The 12,195-nt window shown below is 42.7% G+C and overlaps 2 protein-coding genes across 4 annotated transcripts in view; one reads left to right on the top strand and one right to left on the bottom strand.

Moving 5' to 3' along the window:
* Positions 1-10,326, bottom strand: part of AKR1D1 (aldo-keto reductase family 1 member D1) — a 51,099-nt gene extending 40,773 nt beyond the window's left edge. The window contains exon 1 of one of the 2 annotated variants that reach the window (XM_081533112.1): positions 10,153-10,326. In XM_081533112.1, coding sequence (XP_081389238.1) covers positions 10,153-10,245 — 93 coding nt within the window. In that variant the 5' untranslated portion in view covers positions 10,246-10,326. The remainder of the gene's footprint in view (positions 1-10,152) is intronic. The other variant, XM_081533113.1, reaches the window with a different exon arrangement.
* The window catches only part of CREB3L2 (cAMP responsive element binding protein 3 like 2), a 254,622-nt gene that overhangs the window by 68,460 nt on the left and 173,967 nt on the right, over positions 1-12,195 (top strand). The window lies entirely within an intron of this gene.

Below are 12,195 nucleotides of genomic sequence, written 5' to 3'. Positions count from 1 at the left end.
GACCCCTTGGGTGGTCCACACATGGGAATGGTGCTCAAACTATAGCTGAGCCCCAGGGACCATGCAACTAAGGAATAAAAGCTGAAATCTCTTCTCACAACTGCAAAAACTGCAAATTGACACCCCTGAGATCAGCTTTGTAAGTTCAGTGCCTGCAGAACTTCTAAACAGACAATGAGGGCTCCTACGTCCAAGAAGGGCCTAGCTTTAGTAGCTGTAGACTTTGTGGGCACTTAAACAGGGGGCTTGGGCCAGGCCAGAGTTTGAGCTGCCTCCATAGTGCCCACAGAGGGCCAAATCCATGATTACTGCAACCTGGGAGCTGACTTCAGTGGGTCTGTGCTAATGGCCTGGTGAAAACAACATCTGAGAGACACAAGGCCCACTGTGGGGCTGAATGCAGTACTAAGTGTGTAATCTGAGAGCTTGCACAACAGGTGAAAGGTGACACAACAGAGCACACCCACAGGTGACCAGCTCCAGAGGAGGAATACTCAGTGACTTCTCTCCCAGTGGGAGTGCTCCACTTCTGCCTCCCTTACACCACAGATCAGAAATACAACCAAGAAGCAGATCTGGGGGGGCGCCTCTACTACAACAACTAGGGAGCAGACTCCACCTTGACAGAGCAGGAACAACCACAGAGCAAAGGGGAGGCCCTGATCAATATCCAGTATAGCTCTGGTCACCACAACATCAGCCACACGCAGATATCTATACTAAAAACAACCCTCGTACCAAAAAATATGAAACCCACGCAGGCTGCATAGGGATGCTGCCACATAAAAATAGCCCTCCATGACAGTCAGAGAGTTTAGTATTAGGAGGAAGAACCCCAAGAGCGTTTAGCTGTGAAGGCCAGTGAGACTTGAGTGCAAGAGCTCTACAGGGCTAGGGAAACAGAAACTCCACTCTTGGAGGGCAAGAAACAGTGACAGACTTTATTTTCTTGGGCTCCAAAATCACTGCAGATGGTGACTGCAGCCATGAAATTAAAAGATGCTTGCTCCTTGGAAGAAAAGTTATGACCAACCTAGACAGTATATCAAAGAGCAGAGACATTACTTTGTTGACTAAAGTCCAAATAGTAAAAGCTATGGTTTTTCCAGTAGTCATGTCTGGATGTGAAAGTTGGCCCATAAGGAAGGCTGAGTGCCAAAGAATTGATGCTTTTGAACTGTGGTGTTGGAGAAGACTGTTAAGAGTCAAGAACTGATGCTTTTGAGCTGTGGTGTTGGAGAAGACTCTTGAGTCCCTTGGACAGCAAGGAGATCAAACCAGTCAGTCCTAAAGGAAATCAATCCTGAAAATTCATTGGAAGGTCTGATGCTGAGGCTGAAACTCCAATACCTTGGCCACCTGATGCAAAGGTCCGACTCATTTGAAAAGACCCTGATGCTGGGAAAGATTGAAGGCAGGAGGAGAAGAGGACAACAGAGAGCAAGATGGTTGGATGGCATCACTGACTGATAGACATGAGTTTGAGCAAGCTCTAGGGTGTGGTGAAGGACAGGGAAGCCTGGCATGCTGCAGTCCATGGGGTCACAAAGATTTGGTAACTGAACAACAACAACTCTTGGAGGGCACATACAAGGTCTCATGTGCACTGGGACCCAGTACAAAGGAGCACCCCCATGAGAACCTGGGCTAGACCTACACAGGGGTCTTGGAGGGTTTTTTGGGGAGATGAAGGTAGACTATAACTCACTGTTGGGGCAAGGACACTGGTAACAGAAGCCCCAGGGAATTCTGATTGGAGTGAGCGCTCCTGAAATGTCTACATTTCAGCACCAAGACACAGCCCCATCCAACAACCTGCATGCTCCAGTGCTGGAAAGCCTCAAGCCAAACAACCAACAAGGTAGGGACACAGCTCCACCCATTAGAAGACAGGCTGTACTGTCTTTTGAGTACTGAGCTCAGAACCACCTCAAAACACACCCATTGACATGGCCCTGCCCATCAGAAGGACAAGACCCAGCTCTACCACCAGGAAGCCTGCACAAGCCCCTGGACCAACCTGCTGCATCAGTGGGCAGTGAGACAGAAGCAAGAGAAACTAAGATCCTGCAGCCTGGAACAGATGACAACCCACAAGAACAACTAAATGAAGAGGAACCAGGCAATCCACCTGAAAAAAAGTTGAATGACCTTTAGAAAAAAGCAAGAAAATAGTTGCCATTAGAGTTAGAAGACCAATTACCTCTGGAGGAAAGGAGGGCTCTGGACTGGAAAGGGCACACGGAGGGTTTCTGTGGGTGGGTATATCTAATTTTGGGTCTGTGTGGTGGTTACTCAGATGTTGGCCTTAAAAGTATTCCCCTATTTAAAAAATATCCTATGATAAACCATAATGGGAAAAAATATTTAAAAGAATGTATATACATGTATAACCAAATCACTTTGCTGTACAACAGAAATTGACAACACTGTGAAACAACTATCCTTCAATAAAAATAAATAAGACAGAAGTACTCACCCCTCTGTATATTTCAGATTTTTAAATGTTAAAAAAAATAAGGAAGTAAGTCAAAAATAAAAGGTAAGTAACTCAGATACACTCAAAACCTTAGATCCAAAGAATGTAGTAACCTGGGCATGGAACATCCATTTTTGTCCTTGGATCTACAATTCATTCTCCTTTGTTTGGACCCAATTGGTAGCTGGAGCTTTGTAGAATCTACTCCATGATTTGTATCCTTCAGCCAAGTTATTTCTTTTCTAGGCTCCAGCCAAATTATTTTCCTCATAGCCACCAACCAAGTTCAAGTCCTTATTACTTTTTGCCTGATTTATTATGGAAGCCATCTCACTTGATCCCTGTATATTTCATCTCTGCTCATTTTAATCCATTTTAACTTTGGCAGGTTAATGGCTTTGAAATATGAATCTACGTTTTTCTCCCTGGTATTTTTTTATTACCATCTACCTCAACCACCAAGCCTTTTTTTTTTTTTTTGCCGTTTGATGCACAGTATTCATTGCCTCTGGAGAGGAATGATATAAAATGCAGAAGTCAGTTCTTGGTATTTGATTTCTAAGAGCCAGGGCTTCTGTGGCGGGAGTGAGTGTGAAGGGGTCACAAGTGCTGCATGAAACTCAGATACACACTCTACAAAAGTAAAAACAAACCCCAGCTGAATTACTTTCTTTGATCCTTAAAATACTAGCCCACATAATCTTTTACAATAATATAAATGAGTTGCCATTACTTTAAAAATGTTAATTACTTTACAAAATTCTCTGAAAAAAGTGAGATCAGGCCACATTGAACTTGTGTTTATGAATGACATCTGGCTGTAGTGGAGAAGTTGCCATGTTTGTTTAAAACAGTGCATGAAATCCCTGGGACTTTATTGTGTCTTGTACCAGCAGTCGTCTCCTGAGTGTTACGTGAATGTGTTTCTGTTTGTTTTTTGTGTGTTTTGGTTTTCTTTTGTAGCGAAGAAGAAAGCATTTCTTGCACTCATACATACACGTGTGCATGCGCAATCGTGTCAGAATCTTTGCAACCCCCTGGACTGTAGCCCACCAGGCTTCTCTGTGGGATTCTCCAGGCAAGAATACGGAAGTGGGTTGCCATGCCCTTCTCCAGGGGAGCTTCTTGACCCCAGGACTGAACTCGAGCCTCCTGCATCTCCTGCATTGGCAAACAGATTCTTTACCACTGCTTGCACTCATATCTATTATCAAAACGGGAAAGCAGAACAAAGCTGAGAAACAGACTTGGCTCTCCAGGACCATTTACTTATGGTTCCTGCCTCGTTCCTGGTCCCATTAGGCAGAGACTGTGAAAACAGCCTCAACCCTGACAAGGATTCTTTCATGGACCAACCTCTAATCAAGGTTCCTTTGAACTCTTTTCCAACATGGACTTTCATACTTATTTCTGCTCTGTCCAAGTATAGCAAGAATTCTGATACATCAGTTTAACCACAACCTCTCACCTTCCATATCTGTTCACCCTTGTTATGAAATCATGTTTATCATCTTCCACTGTGCCCCAAGAAACACCTGGCATAACAGGCAAAATTTGGCCTTGGAGTACAGAATGAAGCAGGGCAAAGGCTAATAGAGTTCTGCCAAGAGAATGCACTGGTCATAGCAAACACCCTCTTCCAACAACACAAGAGAAGACTCTACACATGGACATCACCAGATGGTCGGCGCCGAAATGAGATTGATTATATTCTTTGCAGCCAAAGATGGAGAAGCTCTATACAGTCAGCAAAAACAAGACTGGGAGCTGACTGTGGCTCAGATCATGAACTCCTTATTGCCAAATTCAGACTGAAATTGAAGAAAGTGGAGAAAACCACTAGGCAATTCAGGTATGACCTAAATCAAATCCCTTATGACTATACAGTGGAAGTGAGAAATAGATTTAAGGGACTAGATCTGATAGACAGAGTGCCTGATGAACTATGGACAGAGGTTCATGACATTGTACAGGAGGCAGGGATCAAGACCATCTCCAAGAAAAAGAAATGCAAAAAAGCAAAATGGCTGTCTGAGGAGGCCTTAAAAATAGCTGTGAAAAAGAGAGAAGCTAAAAACAAAGGAGAAAAGGAAAGACATACCCATTTGAATGCAGAGTCCCTAAGAATAGCAAGGAGAGATAAAAAAGCCTTCCTCAGTGATCAATGCAAAGAAATAGAGGAAAACAACAGAATGGGAAAGACTAGAGATCTCTTCAAGAAAATTAGAGATACCAAGGGAACATTTCATGCAAAGATGGGCTCGATAAAGGACAGAAATGGTATGGACCTAACAGAAGCAGAAGATATTAAGAAGAGGTGGCAAGAATACACAGAAGAACTGTACAAAAAAGATCTTCATGACCCAGATAATCACGATGGTGTGATCACTCACCTAGAGCCAGACATCCTGGAATGTGAAGTCAAGTGGGCCTTAGGAAGAATCACTATGAACAAAGCTAGTGGAGGTGATGGAATTCCAGTTGAGCTATTTCAAATCCTGAAAGATGATGCTGTGAAAGTGCTGCACTCAATATGTCAACAAGTTTGGAAAACTCAGCAGTGGCCACAGGACTGGAAAACGTCAGTTTTCATTCTAATCCCAAGGAAAGGCAATGCCAAAGAATGCTCAAACTACCGCACAATTGCACTCATCTCACACGCTAGTAAAGTAATGCTCAAAATTCTCCAAGCCAGGCTTCAGCAATACGTGAACCATGAACTTCCAGATGTTCAAGCTGATTTTAGAAAAGGCAGAGGAACCAGAGATCAAATTGCCAACATCCGCTGGATCATCGAAAAAGCAAGAGAGTTCCAGAAAAACATCTATTTCTGCTTTATTGACTATGCCAAAGCCTTTGACTGTGTGGATCACAATAAACTGTGGAAAATTCTGAAAGAGATGAGAATACTGGACCATCTGATCTGCCTCTTGAGAAACCTGTATGCAGGTCAGGAAGCAACAGTTAGAACTGGACATGGAACAACAGACTGGTTCCAAATAGGAAAAGGAGTCCGTCAAGGCTGTATATTGTCACCATTGCTTATTTAACTTATATGCAGAGTACATCATGAGAAATGCTGGGCTGGAGGAAGCACAAGCTGGAATCAAGATTTCTGGGAGAAATATCAGTAACCTCAGATATGCAGATGACACCACCCTTATGGCAGAAAGTGAAGAAGAACGAAAGAGCCTCTTGATGAAGGTGAAAGAGGAGAGTGAAAAAGTTAGCTTAAAACTCAACATTCAGAAAACTAAGATCATGGCATCTGATCCCATCACTTCACGGCAAATAGATGGGGAAACAGTGGAAACAGTGACAGACTTTATTTTTCTGGGCTCCAAAATCACTGCAGATGGTGACTGCAGCCATGAAATAAAAAGATGCTTACTCCTTGGAAGGAAGGTTGTGACCAACCTAGACAGCATATTAAAAAGCAAAGACATCACTTTGTCAACCAAGGTCCGTCTAGTGAAGGCTGTTTTTTCCAGTGGTCATGTATGGATGTGAGAGTTGGACTGTGAAGAAAGCTGAGCACCGAAGAATTGATGCTTTGAATTGTGGTGTTGGAGAAGACTCTTGAGAGTCCCTTGGACTGCAAGGAGATCCAACCAGTCCATCCGAAAGGAGATCCATCGTGGGTGTTCATTGGAAGGACTGATGTTGAAGCTGAAACTCCAATACTTTGGCCACCTCATGGGAAGAGCTGACTCATTTGAAAAGACCCTGATGCTGGGAAAGATTGAGGGCAGGAGAAGGGGACGACAGAGCATGAGATGGTTGGATGGCATCACCGACTCAATGGACGTGGGTTTGGGTGGACTCTGGCAGTTGGTGATGGACAGGGAGGCCTGGCGTGCTGCGGTTCATGGGGTCGCAAAGAGTCGGACACGACTGAGCGACTGAACTGAACTGAACTCAACTGTGCCCCGGGAGGTGTCTAGTCACTCCCTGTTTTCAGCAAGAATCCTGTTAGGTTGGTTTAGCAAGAACTGTCCCTTATTCCCAAAGTTTCCTTTTAGTAATTTCGTACTCATGGATCCAGACCCTACTCCTTGGTTATAAATTCTCATTTGCCCATGTATACAAGGTTGACGCCAATCTCTCTTCGTCACTGCAGAATTCCATCACAGCGTCCCCTTGATGTTTTAGGTTCCTCCTTGGTTGGTACTTAAGGACTTGAACTTCCATCTCCTCTGCCCCATGTGCAAAGCCTTTGACTCACTCTTCAGAGTGTGACAATTATTTATAGTGACAGAAATCCTAACCAGGGCCCCCCAGGAAGAGGTACTGCCCCAGTTACAACCTTGTAACTACTTTCATCTTCAAACAAGTGCTGTCTCTCTTAAAGCACTTCAGCTTTTCCTTATGTTTTATTTTTATATGTATTTACTTCTTCTGCTTTAAGTCACCCACAGATTTTAAATCCCTGTTTCTAACCCATTGTTTTGATCCCTGTGTTTTGTTTTTTGTTTTTTTTTTTTTTTGATTCCTGTGTTACTTAGAAAAATGCCTCATACATTTGTTGCTTAGTCACTAGGTCAGTTGGTAAAGAATCCACCTGCAATGCAGGAGACCCCAGTTCGATTCCTGGGTTGGGCAGATCCCATGGAGAAGGGAAAGGCTACCCACTCCAGTATTCTGGCCTGGAGAATTCCATGGGCTGTATAGTCCATGTGGTCGCAAAGAGTCAGACATGACTGAGGGACTTTCACTAAGTTGTGTCCAACTCTTTGTGATCCTATGGACTGTAGGCCACCAGGCTTCTCTGTCCATGGGATTCCTCAGGCAAGAATACTGGAGTGGGATGCCATTTCATTCTCCATGGGATCTTCCCAACACAGGGATCAAACCTGTGTCTCCTGTTTGGCAGGAGGATTCTTTACCACTGAGCCACCTGGGAAGCCACTCATACATGGTTAGGCACACAAAAATATTTATTGAATTATTGCCCATTTTCCAAAATACTTGCAGTTGGTCCTATATTTGTGTCATTTACACACTTGGTAACATTCTTGAGTTTTATTTGAAGTTTTTGAAAAATATTGGTTATTAACTCATAGGCCGAAATGCATTAAAAGATCAAATTAATTTCTATCAAAGCAGAAAAAAGAACAGGATTCAAAACCCTCGCCTATCAGACTTTCTCCAACGGAGATAGAGAGAAAGAAGAGTGATCTATTGGGAGGCTATTATAGATGATCTCATCCCTGTATGAAAACATTCTGGGAGGCTGTCTTAGAGAAACAGTACAGAGATGATTGATGTGTACATTTCAGTTTTCATTAGTGATCATCCAGTGAGGAAGTGCACAGAGAACTTGGTGCTACTGAATGTTCGTTTTGTGTCAAATCCCCTGACTCTACAGGTATGAACAATCTTTATAAGAAAGTTGAGCATATTAAGAGAGAGAAAAAAAGTCTTTGTAAATCAGGAGAAGCTGGGCTGGTTGGCCTCACACAACTGCACAGTAATGTTCCTCTGGACTGCTGCACTACAGTTCCTACTTCCTGTGCAACAGTGCAGTCCCAGCTGGGCAGACGCCAGAGGAGAGCTTGCTGTTAAATCTTCTTTATCTCTGCCTTTCACCTCTGCGCCCACCCAGCCTTCCCTCAAGATAAGCCTAGATCTTTCCCTGGGGCCTGCTGCTCTCTAGCTTCCGTATCAAAATGGAACAGGATCCCAGGACAAATATTGGCTGACTTGATTATATATACACAAATTGTAAAAGATTTCAGTTAACAGTTTACTTCAGCCTGTCATTCTCCTTCCATCTCTTGAGGGATGAAAGGTTTTGTAAAGAACCTCAGGCCCACTAAGGGGAGAAGACTGAATCTGGGCCTCAGATTGCAGCCCTCAGACTAAGAGTCTGACATTAAATCTAATACTTTGATTTCCCAGTGACTGACTTGGGCACAGGTACCCCTAGTGTCTGCCTCATCAGTCCTGGGTCGGTGGTGAGGGAATTGTCAGTTGTGTGGCTTTGAACAGAATGTAAGGAGTGCTCTGGCTAAGAGATACCCTGCTCCCTGTCTCCTCCTCCCCCAAATCTTCCACAGTGGGTTGTGTTCTTCACCTATGAATTTTGTGAGACATAGGATTAGCTCTGTATTTCTGATCACAAATGTGGCTGGTGCATCACAGTATAGTATGCCACTAATGCCGTATTCTCTAATTGCAGTATGTCTTATCTTCTGAAGTGATTACAACCCTTTGGGGGATGACACACGGCTGCTTTTGAATGTCTCTAACCTGTAGCATTTAATATTACTAGACACATAGTAGGCACTTAATAATTTTTATTGGTAAATGCAACACTTGGAGCCCCACTGAGTTTCAGGAGATGCGTAGAAAGATAGAATGATACTTGTGCATCAAGTAAGAAGTCATATAATTGATAGGGAGTCATTGAAATAATTAAGCAGAGGAATGAAATAATCAGATTGATATCCTAGATCTAACATTCTACCCATCTACCTAACTATCTATCTATCCATGTATTCATCCTAAGTACATTCTGGATATATAGACCTACATACTTTGATATATAGAAATACACATAGAAAGTCATAAAAATATGCAGCCTCATGGACATAACACATAGTTATAACAGGCAATATAGTATAGGGATTCAGAAGGTACAATCTGGGACCAAACTACATAGATTCACATTCCAGCTCTCTTCTTTAGGTTTAGGGGATTTTATTTTATATCTCAATGCCTCTGTTTTCTCATCTGTAAAATGGGATAAAATAGTATTTCATAACGTTGTGAGGATTAAATCAGAAAATGCATGTACTATAAAGTACTAGTTCCTGGCACATGGTTAGGTATTAAGAAAATTTAAGCTATTATTATTGTAAGCCTTTACATCTCTATGGCCTCTGATGCACACACACACACATTGAAAAATTAAGCAGAAGCATGACATAATTAGATTGATAACCTTGTGCTTCTATGCTTCCCTCTCTGTCTACAATGTCCTGCCTCAACTCTGCTTAACTTATACTTAGCTTAACAGAGTTCATTCACTCAGGATGGTTCAAATTTCAGTAGCATTTCTAGACATACTGCTCTTTATTCTGGTTCAGTTCAGTTGCTCAGTCATGACCAACTCTTTGTGACCTCATGGACTGTAGCCTGCCAGGCTCCTCTGTCCATGGGATTTTCCAGGCAAGAATACTGAAATAGGTAGCTATTTCCTTCTCCAGGGGATCTTCCCAACCCAGGGATCAAACCTGCTCCTCTTATGTCTCCTGTATTGGCAGGCGGGTTCTTTATCACTGCACCACCTGAGAAGCCCCTAGTGCTTCATACATGGTAGGTTTTCACTAAAAGTTTTGTTAGACTGAACTAAAAATTCTCAAACATGAACTTAAAGAAAATCATAAACCAGAAACTCAGAAATTTTATGTGCTTCAGTTCAATCTAATAATCAGTATTCAGGCTGAATTTTAGTAAAAGAAGCAGAAAGGTCCCATTCGTTAAGTCAACATACTTTTAAATCGTAAACCAGTTTAACCTCTGGCTCAGTACTCATTCAGCCAAATAGCTATCCTTCATGGTTTCATTCATTACTACAAAAATTAAATCAGTGAAATCCATTCAAAATGAATGACAGATTATCCTTTAGGAAAGCGTTCATTTAAGAAAAGAGGGAGAGACGAGCTTACCGATACAGGTTCCGAGTAGGTACCAAGTCCAATGATAGGAATGCTGTTCCCATCACTTAGAGGTATGCGGTGATACACAGCGCTGAGGTGCATCTGGGAGAGTCTGAGGTTTCAAATTTGCAGAGATGATAGTGAACACCACAGAACAGTCTTCTTGAAAAGGTGTACTAATGCCTATTTAATCAAAGAGAGGAGAGCTGGAGGGAGGAGCAGTGGGAGGGAAGAGATTTCTCAACCTGTTTAGTTTTTTTTTTTTTTTCCAGGTTGGGCTGGAAATCCCAACTGAGGTTGTCCTTTGAACTTATGAAAGGCATGTAAATAATAACCCATTGAGATCTTATGCTTATGTCTCTACAAAAAATTGATTTTAAAGATGAAAGGAAGCAATCTGACTTCTGACAGGATGCTTCTGACAGGATACTTTTGTTGGCAATTAACAGACCTATCACAAATCTTTTTAAAAAATTTATGGGCCTTAAGGCTAGCTCCAAGTGAGACTGCTGCTGCTGCTGCTGCTGCTGCTAAGTCTCTTCAGTCGTGCCCAACTCTGTGCGACCCCATGGACTGCAGCCCACCAGGCTCCCCCGTCCCTGGGATTCTCCAGGCAAGAACACTGGAGTGGGGTGCCATTGCCTTCTCCACCAGGTGAGACTAGAGTAGGTTTTCCAGGACTTCCCTATAGATTCAGGCTAGCAGGACTGGGAAGGTGTTTGGAAATTTTATTACCTAGTTAAGTAGGAGGGCTTCCCAGGTGACTCAGTGGTAAGGAATCCGTCTGCCAATGCGGGAGACACAAGAGATGTGAGTTCAGTCTCTGGGTCAGGAAGATCCCCTGGAGCTGGACGTGGCAACCCACTCCAGTACTCTTGCCTGGGAAATTCCATGGACAGAGTGTTGCAAAGAGTTGGCCATGACTGAGCATATACACAAGGAAGGAAGTTAAGTGGGAAACTGGGCTGGAAGGAAAAATGATTTGACCAGGAACCCAATTCTCATTCTCCAATTCATTTCTCTGTCTCCTTACTCTCTCAGCAGACTTTTCCCTCATCACTGAAAGATGGTAGCCAGTCCTTAGAGTGATGTGATTCCAAGTTCAAACCTAACCAAAAAAGGGACTTTACATCATAGCTCATGTGGTAATCCACAAATAGGGTCCAGTTGGCCTCAGTTGCTTCTTTTAGTTCACGGAACCAACCACTAAGTCAGTCATAGGGGTCAGAGAAAATAAAATACTGATTGCTTTAAATAAATAGAAGTCATTTCTAAAGTTGGAGTTGGGCTTACTCCCACTTAGGGAGATTCTGAAGACTGTTAAAAATGGAAAGAAGTAGCAGTTAGCAAAACAATTAACACAAGTTTATTATAGTCTTCCTCCAAAGGATTGTGCTATGTATGAGAGTTTGGACCTGGTGATCTTAAAGATAATTGTGGTCCATGTTGGTTAAGTAGCTTGAAGTTTGTCTCTAACTTTATTGTCTTCTCTCTAGGACAACCTAATTCTTGCTTACATACACATGATCAGCCAGCAGACACAGTAATTTCAGCTAGGTTGGGACAGGGTGGAATATGGGGAGTAGTGGTCTTCAATAATTGTTTGTAATTCAATCCAACAAACATTTGTGGTGCACCTTTGTGTGCTGAGATGTTGGCTATATATATGTTTCTTTTGTAAAAATAGTTTATTTTATTTTTGGTTGTGCTGGGTCTTTGTTGCTGCGTGCAGCGTTTCTCTAGTTGCAGTGAATAGGGGCCTCTTTTTGTTGCAGTGCAAGGACTTCTCATTGTGGTGGCTTCTCTTGTTGTGGAGCACAGGCTCTAGGTACCAGGGCTCAGTAGTGGTGGCACATGGGCTTAATTGCTTTGAAGCATGTGGAGTCTTCCTGGACCAGGGATCGAACCAGTGTTCCCTGCATTGGCAGGTGATTCTTATCCACTGTACCACTACGGAAGTCCCCTATATATATCTTTACTTATTTTTCTAATTTTTGACTTTTTTGGTGTTTAGCTCCATGAATTTTAGCACATATACCAACTTTTGTAACC

Source organism: Giraffa tippelskirchi, chromosome 10 (assembly GCF_054371585.1).
Source record: "Giraffa tippelskirchi isolate mGirTip1 chromosome 10, T2T-mGirTip1v1.2.pri, whole genome shotgun sequence".
Taxonomy (NCBI): Eukaryota; Metazoa; Chordata; class Mammalia; order Artiodactyla; family Giraffidae; genus Giraffa; species Giraffa tippelskirchi.
The sequence above is the reverse complement of the archived record's forward strand: the minus strand, read 5'-3'. Positions and strand labels throughout refer to the sequence as shown.